The sequence below is a fragment of the Talpa europaea genome, assembly GCF_964194135.1.
Source record: "Talpa europaea genome assembly, chromosome: 15".
NCBI lineage: Eukaryota > Metazoa > Chordata > Mammalia > Eulipotyphla > Talpidae > Talpa > Talpa europaea.
Genome location: NC_140083.1, coordinates 27,009,044 through 27,026,600, shown reverse-complemented (window position 1 = coordinate 27,026,600; position 17,557 = coordinate 27,009,044). Strand labels below are relative to the sequence as shown.

At 32.2% G+C, this 17,557-nt stretch overlaps 1 protein-coding gene across 1 annotated transcript in view; it reads left to right on the top strand.

The window, feature by feature from the left end:
• Positions 1 to 17,128, top strand: part of PTPRQ (protein tyrosine phosphatase receptor type Q) — a gene marked incomplete at its 3' end in the record, with an annotated part of 169,603 nt that extends 152,475 nt beyond the window's left edge. Inside the window, exons 39-45 of the mRNA XM_084255469.1 lie at positions 4,470 to 4,546; positions 8,637 to 8,771; positions 8,963 to 9,088; positions 10,641 to 10,789; positions 13,868 to 14,003; positions 16,735 to 16,858; positions 17,091 to 17,128. Coding sequence (XP_084111595.1) covers positions 4,470 to 4,546; positions 8,637 to 8,771; positions 8,963 to 9,088; positions 10,641 to 10,789; positions 13,868 to 14,003; positions 16,735 to 16,858; positions 17,091 to 17,128 — 785 coding nt within the window. The remainder of the gene's footprint in view (positions 1 to 4,469; positions 4,547 to 8,636; positions 8,772 to 8,962; positions 9,089 to 10,640; positions 10,790 to 13,867; positions 14,004 to 16,734; positions 16,859 to 17,090) is intronic.
• Positions 17,129 to 17,557: the final 429 nt, after the last annotated feature.

The window sequence follows — 17,557 nt, the reverse complement described above, 5'->3', positions numbered from 1 at the left end:
TATGTAAGGAAACAAAATGTGGTATTACGATGTTCTGAAGTATTGTCAATTGGTTCAAAATCTAGAATTTTTAGAATATTTCTACTTTAAGAGTTGTCACATATATATTTTTAAAATGTTCTATGCCTTCCCAAGACTATTTTGGGGAAATTCTTAAAAACTGAATTCTCTGTCTAGAATGATAAGGATTTTGAAAAGACTACAATAACAAAATGTAAAATCATAAAGGACAAAGGTAGGAAGAAATTGAACAAATTCTGTTACTCTACAACTAGAGGAAAGCTGAGGCATGAGATAAACAAATTTAGGGAAACATGATATAGGAGGAAGTAATCTAATGGATTTTGCTAATTCCCAAGAATTAGAATAGGATGAAAATACAAATAGCTTTAATTACCTAAAATCCTTTTTGGAACAAAGCAAATCATAAGGAAATGACTTTAAACAAATTGACAAATTAGGCATAGTAAGAAATTAAGAGTGTTAGTATGACATCTCTAAATGTCTATCATGTGAACTTTTTCTCTTTCAAAGAGTTAATCTGGATTGGGTGCATCATATATCTAAGAGTAGGGAAATGTTTATGTCCTTATGTCCTTCTAGACCTAAATTTCTTCCAGATTATTTCATGCTTATTTAGTTAAGTACTCTTAATAATATTATGTGAAATAAATGATCTATTGAAGAAGTTATTGTGAAATATTGTACATGTGGCTGAAATAATTTATAATGTCAGTATATATAAAATAAGTAAATCAAATATGCTTAGCTTATTTCCAAGGACCATAAATTATCTAATTTCAAATAGTAAAATCTGAGATATTAGAAAGATATTTTTTAATCTTTCAATCAACTAAAGCACTTTTAAAATCAATATTTTAAATATTTCAATCTCTTTACATTATTATTTGGCTTACATCATGGCTATAAGAAAATTTAGATAATACTATCTTAAAAATTAGAGGGTAAGAACAAAATAAAAATGGCCAATCAAATTAAATCAATCTTAAAAAAATAACAATGTTCCTTTGTTTGAAACTAAGATATATTCTTCATATCTGAAGCTAAGACAAAAAGAAATTGTTAATGATGGAATTATGTAGTAAATAAAGGACTGTCTAGAATATTAGAATTAAATTATATGCATTTTCCTCCTCTGCTAAAGTCAAATGGAGAATGCCAATGGTTTTTTGCTTTCTTCTGACTTTCAGTTGGTAATTTTTCAAATAATGTATTAGATCCATATCTAATATCTTCTAATGGATTTTTAGGAGAAAATTTTTTAACTGTCCTCTTAAAAAGTTGGAACCCTATAAGAATTAGGTAGAATTTATAATTTTCAAGAAAGTTATTTGAATAATTTGTCAATTTTACTAAAACATACTACATGATGTAAAGTAAAAAAACTAAAAACATATGGATAGTAATAAATTTCTGGGTCATAATCCTATTTACCCATTAAGTACCTTAGTGACCAGATATATTATCCAGTCCTTTCTTTTATATAAGTTTATTGTGAGCATTAGAGGAAACAATCATGTAAATCTCTTTGCCCAATACTGAACATGGGAAGCACTGAACAAATGTTATGTCTTACGATTATTTATATACAGAATGCTTATTTTTTATAAGTTGTTAACTTTCTGAGTGAATAGAATGAGTAACAGGTTCTTAGGGTTGACAGTCTGAAGATAACAATCTTACTTCCCTAGCTTGGGTTAGAAAGGCAAACTGGAAGCTCGCAGTCACCTCTAAGGGCAGCTAACTCCTTCATAACACACACACACACACACCCAAGCAAATGAGAAATTTAGGCTAAATATATTTTCATTTTTTGCTTGCAGAAAAACCATAAAAGAAAAAAAGTTTTCCCCAGAGAGAAAGAAAACATTTCAATAGTCTGAATTTTAACCTGAGTCAGCTAAATTAAGTGCATTGTATCCCTTGAGTAATGTAGGAAGTAGGATTTCAAATATCACAGTGCATTTTAGAAGATATTAACTTACAGGGATTTAAGATACTAGAATTAGCAGCAAATGCTTTCAGAAGAGATTTTCAAGTCTCTGTTTGACAGGACACTGACCTTCAGAACTGATCCAGGTCTATGAAGAAAAGTTTAGTTTGTTGTTGACTGTGATAATTATAAACAGGACTATTGAGTGAACCTTGAAACCTCAAAACCTAATGACTTCCTTTCTTTAGATACAGGATTAAACACGATGTCATGTTAAAATAGCTAGATCTTACCAAAATCAAAAACTTTGGACCTAAGTCATCTGCATAAGTTTATTTAAAAATTCCTCATCTCTAAATGTAAAACCCTTGGGCAGGTTATTATACTTAATGAGAATTATGTCAAGTATTTAACATATAACATTTGCTTAAATTTTGAGAGAATGAGACCATCTATTGAATGTAACTATAAGTTTTCCTCAAGAGGACTCTACAAAATAGAATTATAACATGTTATATCTGAGGCATGAAGGAGCAGAGAGATTAATCAAGGATATACAAATATATGGGAGGTAGATGAGCAAGAATTCAAACCTAAACTGGTTTACCCATTTTACCCTCCTACTATTGAGTTCTTTCAATCTGAATTTAAAAAAAAGTCTTCAAATAAGTAATAATAGATATTTTGTGTCATTTTCAGGTCTAGTTAAAATCAGCATTGCACAATCCAATTAAAATACCAATTTGGAAAAAGTCCTCAGGAAAAAAATCTAATATCATTCTTTAAAGAAAAATAATGGATAGGAAACTAATTTTGTCAGCTCTTAAAATATTCTAAATAATAACTAAGAGTCTGATTTTAAAGAAAGAGCAGGCAATTATGGGCCTCCCCGGTGGCGCAGCGGTTGAGCGCCGGGTTGTGAAGCTGCCCGCAGCCTCTGCAGTGCCGGTTCAATCCCCGGCTGCTCCCTGGCCACTGGGGGAGGGTCCCGCATGGCGCGCAGACCTCTCCTGCCGCCCGCTGCTCCCCTCAGCAGTGTACTTAGGTCCTTCTGCCTGCTCTGCTCCCCACTTTGGCTCTGGTGAATTCTCTCACCCTCCCGCGCTTCTGACTGTACCCAGTGCTTGTATAAACAAACAAACAAATAAATAAATCTAAATTTAAAAAAAAAAAGAAGAAAGAGGAGGCAATTAACTTAATGGAAGAGAATAGGTAATCCAAAAATGAACCAAATATAGAGAGAAATAAAATATATGACAGAAGAGGTATTTTGAATAAAGATCAGAGGTGGAATATTAAAAACTTGGGACTGTTTATTATTCAAAATGACAGCATATAAACAATGAAAGATTTTGCCTCCTTTGCTTAAGAAAACAAATCCCAGTGGGTCAAAGATTGAAATGTTTAAAACAAAGGCAGAAAAATCCATAAAAGATCCAACAGAAACATCAATTGGATTAGTACAAATAAAAATAATGATGTGACAAACACTTTTATATGAATGACATAAGAAGCAAAATAAAGCATAGTGAAAATTAATGAGAAATCTGATTACAAAATATACAAGTTTACGTATGGCAAGATAGCTTGCCAAATAGATTGACAAATAGTCAAAGACAAATGATAAAGATGAGAAAATTACAACGCATATGACAAGTCTATCAATCTTTATTTTTAGTATAAAATATTTTTTAGAAATTAGAAATACAAAGCAAAAAGCATAATAGAGAAGGCATTTAAAATAGCCAAAAACAAAGAAAGAAACTGTTTCACTTCTATATAAGGAAATTATTTTAATTTAAAATTAAATTTAAAATTTAATTTAAAATTTAAAATAATTGCCATGAATCATCAGTTTTTATCTCTCAAAATATCATAAATTAAAATGTTTAATAAAATCATCTGGTAGTAAATATGAGAAGAAACAAAATTATTCAAACAATTTTGTTCAGAGTATGAACTAATATAATTGAAGAACCATTTGGCAATATCTTTCAAAATTTGAAATATACACTATAATTTGGGAATTTTACTATTAGTAATATATTCTACAAATACATTTTGACATATAAACAAAAGTCTCAAAGTCTTACATTTATTCAGCATTTTATAACAAAAAGAGATAAAAAAGTTAAATGAGTATGGTATATTCAAAAATGAAATATTATGTAGGTTTTTAAAATAGGGAGCCTAGGTTTCTTTTTCTGTGCTTGTATGGAAATATATAGATGAATTAAAAAAATGAATTTTCATACTAAAGTGTTTATCATTACATTTTTGGTCAACATTTTATGAGAAGTTATAGAAAATGCTGGAAATATATACAACATAAAAATAGTTATTTTTTTCTAAGTGGTAGAAATATGGAATAAGAGGGGAATTTTACTTTAATTTTATGCCCATCTGTAATGTTGGATGCTATATCATGAACTCCTTTGTTTTATACTTTTATAATAAAAAAGTAGCATGCAATTTAAAATGTAAGTCAGCATTGATTTCCTACATTTTCTTCTAGATAACAATAACAGAGTGAAGCTGATAGCTGATGCTAGTATCCCAGGATCAGATTATATTAATGCCAGCTATGTTTCTGTAAGTTGCCATTTTTATGAATGTTCTATTTTTTATAAAACCTATTCCTCTTACAACTATTAAAAATAAAGTCATTATAAACTTTATGTAATTTAATGTGCTAGTTCTTTACAACAATACTATATAACCCCATTTTATAACTGGGAAATGGAAGGCCCCTAATTGAGATTGCAATTTACCAACTATCCTTTCACTAATAATGGCAAAGTTTCGACATCAGGCTACATATCCTCTTGTCTTTTCCCCATTTCATATGTTTATTGATGTATTCTCTATACACAATCTCTCTTTCAAAGTAAAAATAGTCCAATAAGTCATATTTATATAATACAAAAATGTAGTATGCTCTTCTTTCCTTGTTGATATTAAATCCTTCAAGGAGACTATGATACCATATTCTTTCTGTCCTCAGTTACTTGTAGAGTGTACACCCCTTTGTAGCTATTCAACAACTCATGAATTCAATAAGTTCATGTCTATCTTCAATGAACCAACATTCATGGAATTATGGATTGTGTAATGTCCTATCTTGCACACCACAGATAATAAATGCTTCTGCATTAGATTGAAAATGAAATGAAACTGTTTTCAGAGTCTTTCTTTCTCCTTTCCTTTCTCCATGACTCTTTTGTTCTCTCACAGCTCATCACTATTCCAGCACCTCCACCTTGTGTTGACACAATCATGGAATATCAGAGTAGGAGTTTCCCTTATAATTAGTTATTTCAGCTATTCACTTTGAAATTATTTTTTTAATATCCAAAAAGTCAGGTTTATTATGAAAAAGGGAGAGAAGAATAAAGGACATTTGCATAGACACAAGTGGGCAGAAAGAGCTGCTCACCTTGAAATTCTTTTTAAAAAATTCCCAATAAATAGATATTTCCCTCTTATCATTGATTCCTCCACTTGCCCCTAAGGCAGATGATTCTATCTCTGAAATTCTTTTTATACACTTTTTTTTTTAAAGCAAGCCATGTTCCCTCATGCACGGGCTTCAATTCTAACAAATATCCAGGCTAACCTTCCTTATCATAGTGGTCCTATAGATACTTGAGAGTGTCCTCTATTTCCTACATTCCCATAGCTCTTTTATTCTTTCCTTATTCATAGGTCCTCTGAATCAGGCCTGCCATTCCATTTGATCCCACTGGGATTCTGCCTATGTGATCCTCATCCTTTTCCTTTAAAATAACCTAACCTATTGGTTGCTAATTACAATCATATATTTGGTCTATTGTGAGAGCAGAAAGTAATGGGAGAATATAAATTTTTTAATAGGGAAAAGATATATATATATATATATAGTGTGTGTGTGTATATATGTGTGTTTCTTATTAAGGAAAGTAAGGGAAGGTTAGGAAAAGTTAAGTTATCCATTTAATGCTAGAACTTTAAATCTATGTTTATAAAAAAACACAGAATTTGCTATTGAGATAGCATATTTTATTCATTTATCAGATATTTGATTCCATTTAGTTCTTCTCTGAAGATTATGGTGAAATCTTACATGCTTGCTAATATTTATTATAGCCTCAATTCTACCACATTTTGAATTTTTACTTTTATATATATAATGATACCTCTATGCATTTAGACATTTAAATTTTAGTCAGTGCTGTAATGATCATATGTCTTGTGTGACAAGGGCAAATGGTGTTATCAATGACCTTCTGATTATATCATTTGTATTTGCCAGTAAGTAGATAAAATGAATAACTCACATTCTCTAATATTCAAGTAGATATGAGGTGACAGTATAGGTCATAAGTATGATAAAGAAGGAAACCAGATAGTTTTAGTAGGTTAACTGAACCACGTGGATGAGGTAAGACTCTCCAATGTTCTCTCTGAATACTATAGGTTGTCAGGAGGCAACCATGAGGATATGATAATGCAAGAGGAACAATAAACTCAGAAGTTTGAATATGTATATACTGCTCTAATCAAGTAATACTGTAATATAATAAATCTTACAACAAAGTCACTATGACCCATAGACAATGATATGCCCTCTCATTGCTGAGCTGCATGGTAAGCAGATCCAGCTGGAAAGCACTTTACATTAAGGCAGGTTTCAGTACTGGGGTGTGCAATATGTTGTATTGCTCATACATTTTGGGAAAATCTTTGCTTAGGATACCAGGTACAGATGGGATAGACAGAGTTATGATAGTTGTGACATTCGCTTCTCCATCTCCAAATGCTTGCAATGTAGACCTCAGAAAGAATGGTTGATATCTCAATTCTTTGAACTTCCCAATTTGTTTCAGGATATCTCTAAATAATAGAGTTCCCTGGTACACTGATAAAGAGTCAGTTAAGGAGCAAATGACAGAGGCCATCAACAAATGGATGCTGGATTTCTATTTCTTCGGAAGCTAGAAACAAAGGGAGAATATCAATATAAGGAAAGGAGAGAAGACAGCAGCATAACTATAATGTTTAAATAGAAGAGCAAAAAAATAAAGTTTAAGAAAGCAAAAGGAGAGGACCAGCATGTGGTCTGAGGGATGTATTTTAAGACTGGGAAACTCTAGACCAAAGTCTGTAGCTATATTAATATTAATATATATGGATCCCTCTGCTCTGGGCTGTTTTTGGGAATTATATTCCTGGATCCTGGATCACAAAAAGTCTGGAAAAATCTTTCTGAAGAATATGCTGGTTCTTTATACATCTGTGGGACAGAGGGAGAAATGAAAGACTGTACCCCATAAACAGTCACTAACCGTATAGAGGAGTTTAGAAATATTTTCAATTGAGCTTGAATATGTAATAGGGATTTCAAGTCCAGTATGTCAAAATTGAATTCTTGATGTATTTCCCTTCATTTCTGCTCATCCAGAAGTCTTCCTTTGTAATCATTTGAATGATTCCTCTATTTTTTCTTATACCAAATATCCAATTAATAAGCAAATTCTATTGACTGTCTTCAAAATATACTTAGATCTTACTACTTCTTACCATCCTCATTGTCATCAGTCAAACATTTCCCTTGGTTAGATTGTTACATTAACCTTCTAACTACTCTTAATCCTTTCATCTTTAAACTTGAATAGATTGGTTGTCTTACAGAAGTCAGAGTGAAACTATTAAAACCATAACTTTTTTTTAAAGATTTATTTATTTATGCATACAAGAACTGGGGTGCAGGCCAGAGATGTGAGGGGTGAGAGGATTCGCCAGAGACAGAGTGGTGAACAGAATAGGCAGGTGTACTGAAATACACTGCTAAGGGGAGCAGTCATCCAGACAGGAGAGGTCTCCTGTGTCATGTGGGTCACCTCCCTGGCAGGGGATCGAATTCATGTTGCAGTGGCTAGGGCGAGGCCCTACAGTAACTTTCTTTAAGAAAATTCACAGATATTCAGGAGGAATGCTGACATTCCAGGTGAATGGACCAAGTTTTAGAACAATTTGATAAAATGTACAACAGCTGTCATAATGGAGTTGAGGATAAATCTCAGGTCCTATATTAGCTAGATAAATCTCCACATTAGTCTTGGCTCAGAGCTCTGGAGAGTAAACACTCATGCTACAGCTGAAGCAGAGAAGTAATTTCTTACAGGAAAATATTGGTATGACCCATAAATATATGACAATAACATAATGGGGTGGGTAAGAGCTAACTATAACTCAGATTCTCTTTCAATTGTGAGAAGTTGAATAAATCATTTCACATCTTAAGCCTCAGTATCTTCATCTATAAAAGGACAATAATAGCACCAAACACAAGCTTTTTGTAAAAAAAAAGTTGAAATATTTATCAATATTTAGCATAATGTCTGTAGTAAAGTAAGCATTTAATGAAGGTCAATATTTTTTGTATAGTCTTTAATGTTTTACTGAAGGTTTAGAAATATATGTTAAAAATGATTGTTACATAGTGTATCATACTGAGAGATTAAATGTTAGAAATTTTTGAATATTTAGTATTGGTATTAAAATTATATAACCTTTAAAAATGTCAGGTCATTTTATTACTAATATATTTTTCTTACATTGCTCAAAAATTAAAAATACTATCTCTGTTCATTTATTTATGTGTGCATAAATATTGATGCAGTGTTGTAATTATATCCTCTAGGGCTACTTATGTCCAAATGAATTTATTGCTACTCAAGGTCCGTTACCGGGAACAGTTGGGGATTTTTGGAGAATGGTGTGGGAAACCAGAGCAAAAACATTAGTAATGCTGACACAGTGTTTTGAAAAAGGGCGGGTAAGTTACTTGAAAATCTTTTCACAGAATATCATTTTACAATTTGGTTAATATATGTGTGTTAGTTTCAGTGAATACTGTGTCATCAATAACTCAGATATCTATAAGGTGCTTTTAACTCAGCTGCAATAACTGTGAAATTTATCAGTATAACAGTGGTTCTCATGACTGGTCATTTTCTCCAAATACAGATCAGATGCCATCAGTATTGGCCAGAGGACAACAAACCAGTTACTGTCTTTGGAGATATAGTGATCACAAAGCTACTGGAGGATGTTCAAATAGATTGGACCATCAGAGATCTGAAAATTGAAAGGGTAAAAAGTAGAGTGTGGGTTGGAAGCCAAACCTAGTGGAAAATATGAATGTTCTAAGTGTCTAAAGTAAAATTAATTTCTAGAACTGTCTCTTGCATTGTTAACTATATATTCAGTAATGTTTTCCTATCATTTTTTGCAAAAAGATTTTTATTTTTATTTGTGCATACAAGAACTGGGGTACAGGACAGAGGTATGCATGGGTGAGAGAATTCACTAGAGACAGAGTGGGGAGCAGAACAGGTGGATCTATGGAAATACACTGCTGAGGGGAGCAGTGAGCAAGACAGGAGTAGGCTGCTGTGCCATGTGTGTAGCTCCCTGGCTGGGAATCGAACTCGTGCTGCAGTTGCTGGTGATAGCACCACCAGGGAGGCCCTTTCTTATCAATTTCTGAAAAGAACTCTCAAATTGGCATCTGCCTTTTTTATGTATAAACAAAATTTATTTTGGATAGATTATTTTTTTTTTTGTGGGTCCCTCGCCGGCGGCCCGGGAATGAACTGGCACTGCAGAGGCTGCGGGCAGCCTCACAGCCCAGCGCTCAACTGCTGCGCAACCAGGGGAGGTTCGATAGATTAATATTTTTATTGTCTTTTTTTTTTAATGAGGTAATGTTGGTTTATAACACTGCATGTGACTTAGACATAGGTTCAACCTCTTGAGATGTATGTTACCACAAGCCCACCACCAAGCATCCATAATCCTCCACCACAAATCACTGGGTCTCCTCACCCACTTGCTCCCCACCACTTCCCTCTGGCTGCCTCATTCTACAGTTCAATTTCTAAGGTTTGCTTTATTTTAGTTTTGTGTCTCCCATTGTTTTGTATCTTTATATTCCACATATCAATGAAACCATCCAGTATTTTTCTTTGTCCTTCAGACTTAGTTCATATCCATTTCACTGTGTTTAATTACAGATCACATGGTTATAGTTTATATTAATGAATTGACATAAAATTCTTAGGGAAATAGGAAAGAAAAATGAGGGGAAAACTAGAACACTAATTCTATGAACAAATGTAATATTTGACTTAAAAATAGGAATTTACCAAGTCACCCATATCTATATGCACTCAAGATTTTCTATTTAATCTAGAACTAAGATAGAAAGATAGTGTGAGATTCCATTATATTAGTTTACAGATGGTAGAAGGACATTGAGACTTTCTGATGCTATCAGACACTCATCACTTGTGTTTTAAGTAATTGGTGAGTGTGTTTAAACTTTGGGTCAAAATTGTTTCAAAATCTATTCTAGTGCTATAAAATGTTAAGCCACATTTGAACACAAATCCTCTATAACGTTATCCATTTGCAAGCTTTCTAATTGTTACCATTTATACTGAAAAACAATTTTCTTCAGCAATGATGAAAGTCCTCTCAAAGGAAAATATAAAAATAAAATGCAGTTTCTTCTGCATTTTATAGAGTGGTATAGAGTCATTTTAAAAGATCACCTTCAAAAACTGAGACCAGCTCTCTTCAACTTTCACTGTGATATTTAAATAATTTTATTGATCTTTTTTAATTTGTCACTTTGTCTTAGCATGGGGATTGCATGACTGTTCGACAGTGTAACTTTACTGCTTGGCCTGAGCACGGGGTTCCTGAAAACAGCACCCCTCTAGTTCACTTTGTGAAGTTGGTTCGAGCTAGCAGAGCACATGACAGCACACCTATGATCATTCACTGCAGGTAAGAAAGGCAGGTTTAGCACCTTATATCAAACACTAGAATTAAACTCTAAATTCAGTGTAATCTTTTTATTATCATGATACCATTGCTTTATTTATAACATTAACATATTTATTTCAGCTTACAGTTTTCAGATATTTTCTTAGTTATGATAAATCAAGATATAACTTTGTAAATAGCTTAGAAAGAAATAAAATGAGTAATGAATGTGTCTCAAGACAAAGGAAATAAATATATTTACTAGTTTTTATATATATACTGATATGTATGTTTGTATGTATATAGGTTTAGGAATCTGTATATTGGTGTTTTAGATATATATAGATATATACAGAGAGAGGGGTGTGTGTGTGTGTGTGTGTGTGTGTGTGTATGTGTATAGGTTTAGGAATTTTCCTGCAGTCTTGACTGGATTATATATCTCAAAGACCTTAATTTTTTTTTAATTATATCCTGTCATTTATGTGTATGTATAGAATTGTTTGATGTTAGTGAATAAATACCTGATTTTTATTATTTCAGTTGAAACTGGTTAATACAATATGATTATAAATTGAGATTTCCCCCATCACTGTTTTCATTGCAATTTAATACTCTTAAAGATAAAACTCAAGAGTTGTTTAGAATTCAAAGTTTTTCTAGACATATTAAAATGATTTATGATTTCTAACATGATATGTCTAATTCAGTGTCAATTTGTGTCTTTTCAACGATTGGAGTTTGTAAATTAGAGGAAAAGTTGGTGATAATGTACTATTTTATAAATCAATTATATGAGTTACCTAGAATAAATTCATAGGGTCAGAAAGTAGAATTGTGGTTACCAGGGGCTTGGGAGAGGATATGAGGAATTATTACTCAGTGGGTAGAGAGTTTCTGTTTGGGATGATGAAAAAACCTTACAATGAATAATGATGGTTCCACCACATTGTGAATGTGCTTTAGCCACTGAATTGTGCACTTGTATAAATTCCAGGAACTGTATCTTTTGTACAATAAAACTTTAAATAATATATTTAATCACATTGATAACTAGTAAATTAATTATAATAATTCCATTTAGTCAAATGATATTTTTCTCATATGATTATACTATCATTAATGTGGTTGAATATGCAAGAAAATATTCATTCATCCAAGTTTTTACCTTTATTGAAAGGAAAAACTCAAAACTATCTTAAATGATTTTATATTTTCCAGTTAAATTTTGATTTTTTTAATTATTAGAAAAGTATATAAGAGCTTGCTCATTATAAAGTATCTGAACAGTATTTATATTTAGAAAGCACACAGAATGAAATATAAAAGTCCTATTCTTAACCTCCAGTTTCATTTCCTCCATATCATAAAATTTTTAATAGAGTAGCATATAGTATAAATAGTATAACAATATGCTTCTAAAGTCCGTGATTCATTTTAAGTTGCACCATTGAAGTTGCACCATTGAAGATTAAAATCTTTAATGAATAGTAGTTGCCTTTAGCATCTTTGTATCTTGCATATACAATGCCACTGGCACTAAAGCTCATTAAAAATAGAAGGCAACCTCTCCCTTGATAATTTAAAAGGATTAGAATCTTCTCCTTCATGGTTTAAATGGATAAAAGAAATTAGAAAGAGGTATGCTTATATATATATATATGATCACTTTTAAATATAATTTTAAAACTAATAAAGTTTTAGCTCAAAACTCAACTTCTTACCTCTACTTTAGATTTATACATTCAATTTCTAATTCAATGTGACAATCTGAATAACCACAAAAATTCTGAAAATTGAACATATCAGAAACAGAACAGATGATTCAATCTCCAAGCTGACTCTTCCTCATTATCCTCATCTTGATAAACAACACATCCACCAGCTTGAGCCAGAAACCCTATTGTTCTCCTCAACTTCTTTTCACATATCACAGCCAACTTGCCAACCAACAGGTGAACCCTGTTCCCCATCAGCAACCCATTGCATTTTCCTTACCCAAGTTCCCTTGCTCTGCTTTGAAGAGCAAAGCATGGTCTTATTCAAACCTGTTCTCCTGCCCCCTCCAAGGACAGTGCTCCTCTCCGACATGCCCTCTAGAACCTTACCTGATCTTTCTTCATGACACTATGTACATAAATTTATTCCTATGGACATTAATTTATTACTATGGATATTAATTTGTGTACATCTCTTCTTTGCTCTCATTAATGTTGATACTTTGTTGTATTGTTCACTGCTCTACCCTAAATGTGTAGGACAGTGTGTACACTCAAAATATTTTGAATGATGTATAAAGACTGTTTATTAGGTCATATGTGTGTTTGTGTTACCAGATTTGGATTTATGTTTTAATGCTCACTATTTCTTATGTCTAATCACAGGAAATTTCCAACATATGACTGTTTCTCACTTACAAAAATGCCAATGTTATGTTGTTCAAAGTAGCAATTATAGGATTGAATTTGCCAATTCTTTCTCAGAATTACTTTCTATATTAACCATTTGAACACCTACAAGTCTTATCTTTCTAATGGGAATTCTGAATAAATCTTGTTAGGTTAACAGCTTTTATACTGTAAATTGATAACATACTTGTCCTTAGATATGAAACTAATTTCTTAAAAGAAAGTAGCTTTTCAATTATACTATCTATAGAAGATAAATAAAAACTTAAGGAAGGAAGTTAAAAGTATATGAGGGACTATCAATATAATGCATAGAAAATGCTATAGAGGCTAAATATTTTATAATTGACATTCCTATTAATAAACAAAAACATGAACATAGCAAACTTTCTGGTGTTGAGAATTTTTAACAATTTAAAAATCTTCTCTATACATCTCCAACTATACATCATAAAGTATTAAAACAGGAAAAGTTCAACTGATTTTTAAAAAAGCTCAAATATTTGTTAAAAGTATTAATGACAATCTTTCCCTTCCTAACCATTCTTAATAACAATAAATATGCAAAGAAAATCTACTGCCAAATAAGAAATTATCTAGAATTTATTGCTAGCATAGCTTGTTTTCTTCATCATCAATATGAACAGCCTTTTATTGAGTAATTATTCATGAAATTTCACTCTTCCTGCAGTGCTGGAGTTGGGCGAACTGGAGTTTTTATTGCTCTGGACCACTTAACACAACATATAAATGACCATGATTTTGTGGACATATATGGACTAGTAGCTGAACTGAGAAGTGAAAGAATGTGTATGGTCCAGAACTTGGTAAGAGATTTATGTCTGTATGCAGTGTCAGCTGCACATATAAAATGCTAAAATGCTGCACATATAAAATGCTAAAAAATATAACTGGGAATATTTTATATGTTGACTGCTATGGGGTTCTATCTATTTTACTTATCCATACTTATCCCTATTGCATTTTATTTACTAATCATGATTTTTATAGCATATTATCACCTAATTGGGGGTGTCTGTTGTTTTGGTTCAGAGGCAAAAATATTTATAAAATATATAGATTTTCTCATCATTAATAAAATCACACAATACAAGGGTAATGAGTCTAAAATCACTCTGTTGAGGGTCTTGTGGGTTCAAAATGCTTTACTAGTCCTTTTACATGTATTATCTTATTTAATCCTCATTTAATCCTTTACTTGTAAAGCAGGATCAATACAATTAACCAACAAACATTTGTTATTGACTCTGCTTTTACACACTGGAAAGCTGATGTTCCAAGTAGTTAAATGATATCCTAAGTTTATACTATTAGTAAGGTTGGTGTCAGGATGCAAACCCAAGCATAACTATAATAATTATGCATGTTCAAACAACCAGAGTGAAATGTTGCAATTGCCTTGCAACATTTTGTACTATTGTACTTGGGAATCATTCCAATTTTCATGAAGCAAGCTCATGTTCAGCACATACTACAGTAGCCATAGACAGAGGAGGGGAAGTAGAAACCCTCTAAGGTCTATCAACAGGCACATGGTCCAGAAAGGTAGGAGAGACCTACTTGTTCTTTCACTGTCCACCAAAACAAACAAACCAACCAACCCAAGACAAAACAATTAGTATCAGTCCCTGGAGATTAGAAAGACCTTTCTGTGTTAGTTCTCTGTAGTGAGATATATCCTGATATAGTATTGATGCCTCAAACAAGGGTTAATCTGGATGATTCTCCTGGAAATTTACTGCTGTGAACTCTTATGGTAGAAAGACAAAAATAACAAATATATTTTGGGTGACTAGATTTTTGGCAGAAACTTTACATGCAAAACTTTCATAAGGTAAGACCGATAGCTTTTATAATTCCCCCATTTGAGTGAACTGAATATCAGAAAAGTTTACTTCTTAAGGAGGTAACATGACTATCTGGGTAGCAACTGGGATGGGACTCTTTACTGCCTCTTTGGTAATAATACACCATGGCAGAGGGATCTTGGAAAATATAGTACTGCCCTGTGGAGCTCAGCCTACCCTTCTGGCAGAATTTACACCCATCATTCTTTCCAGTGGAGAAAATGAGCTCTTCACAGAAGTCAGACGCTTCACATACCAAATGTGACTTCAACATGCAAATGTGATTTTTTTTTAAAAAGGATACCAGAATTCATACATTTAAATTACTATTGTTGTCAAAGAAATTATGGTGTGTTAATATATTTCTGCCAGTAATGTTATTCATTATGTGATGTATATTTGAAAATACTCTTCTCAAATTGTTTTGAAAGATAATTGACTAACAGTTTTAATATATTTTTTTATTTCATAATAACTTCATTTCTTACAAAAATTGATTTAAGTAACTTGATCATCCACATCACTTAACAAAACTTGACCCTTTTGACTTCTGAATGTACTCCAAATGTATTCTGTCCTTAAATGGTAAAGATTGGATAGCTGTGAGAATTAAGAGTAAGTCAACAAGTATTTATTACACAACAACTACGTGTCAGGCACTATTACAGGCTATGGGAATATAGCAGTGAATACGACTGAGTACTGCCCTCATGGAACTGACATTACAGTGATGAGATGTCTTTGGAAACATTTTGTAATCCACATAGAGCTGCATATTCCTAATAAAAACTAACAGTTTCTGAAGACAATTTCAACTAAGGAGTTCCAAGAAATTTTGAGGTATAGCAACAATGCCTGTGAATATAACTTTTTAAGATGGTCACTTTTGAGGATGTTCTATTTAATCAACTGCCAATTTGTGTGTGTGTGTGTGTGTATTTAAACAATCAGTGATATTCCTTTAAAACAAGGTATGTTTCCTATGTACAAGTGAGGATGATTTTCCATGACTGATCTTTCCATGACTGTTGATCCAGATTCAGAAATGTTAGCAGGTTATTGGATTATATTGAATAAACTTAACCCAGATGATATTGAATTTAGCTCAGACTTTCAGATGAAATTTTGAGTCCTTCTCCAGTGCCCAAATGGTTGGATATTTCAATGATCAACTGCCTTGTCTTCAAAGAGACCAAACACTTCACATTCATTTGGCCAAATATCAGATAATTAACAGAATTGTGAAACACATTTTACATATGCTGATGGTGTGTTGATGTGCTCACTCATACATTTCAAAAGTAAATTATGCATCTATATTCCAGCAGTCTTTCTAACAAGGACATTATTTATGAGATAAATTACTCAGACCTAACAGGAGAAATGAAACTCATAAAAAAATTTAAATAATCTAATTTACCACCTTTATTTAATCACAGCAATAAAATTAACATTTAGTCTTTAATAATGAGTTTAAAAAGTGAAGCTACAAGAAGTCACAGAAATTAAGAAAAACGTATGTTTGAAATGGTAGAAAATTACTTACATACATGGTAAATTCTATGACTCTAACTTAGCTATTTGAAATTTGTTGAATTCAGTATTACTTTCACTGTAACAGTAAATCTTCTTTTGTAAAAATAATTTCCACCCCATCAATTCATGTAACCACATTTTCTTTGGTGTCTAGGCACAGTATATCTTTTTACACCAGTGCATTCTGGATCTCTTGTCAAGTAAAGGAAATAATCAGCCCATCTGTTTTGTTAACTACTCAGCACTTCAGAAGATGGACTCTTTGGATGCCATGGAAGGTAAACAAAGCAATGTCTACCCAATTTACTAGTTTTTCACCTACAACAGCCTTAATAATAACTATATGTTGAAAGTGTTTTAGAAACTTTGGTTAATGCACTTTTCAGTTTTTTTTCATTTTTCATAAAGTAAGAATAGTAGCCCTTCCATCACCACTATATTCTTGCCATGAAAATTCTTAAATCTTTGAACTGTTTACTGTCTCTTGTGACATGTTATTTTATGTTCTAGGTGATGTTGAACTTGAGTGGGAAGAAACCACCATGTAAATATTCAAACCAAAGACTACAACTGGAAGATATTTTCAAATCCCAGGGGCCAAAATCATCCCCTCATTCTTCTGAATTGAGATGTACAACATTAAAGAAATTGTTAGGCTTCTGTTACTGTGCCTTACTAAGTGGATTGACATAATTATGAATAGTTCTGAAAAAGAGTTCATTCAGGAGAGTTACTTGTTTTGTACAGAATACATATTAAGTATGTAAAATGTTTCAGAAAAGACATCCCAGAGATTTTTGAAATCCCTTATTTTTTGGAATGAGCCAAATAGACAAATTCTTATTACACAGCATTAATATTTCATTGTGAATTTTCCCTACGTATTGGACTTAACGGTGAACAAAAGTAGTAAATGTTTATTCAGTAGTGTTATTTTGGCCTCCAGGGTGTTGACGTTTCTTGTGGATAACTTCCAG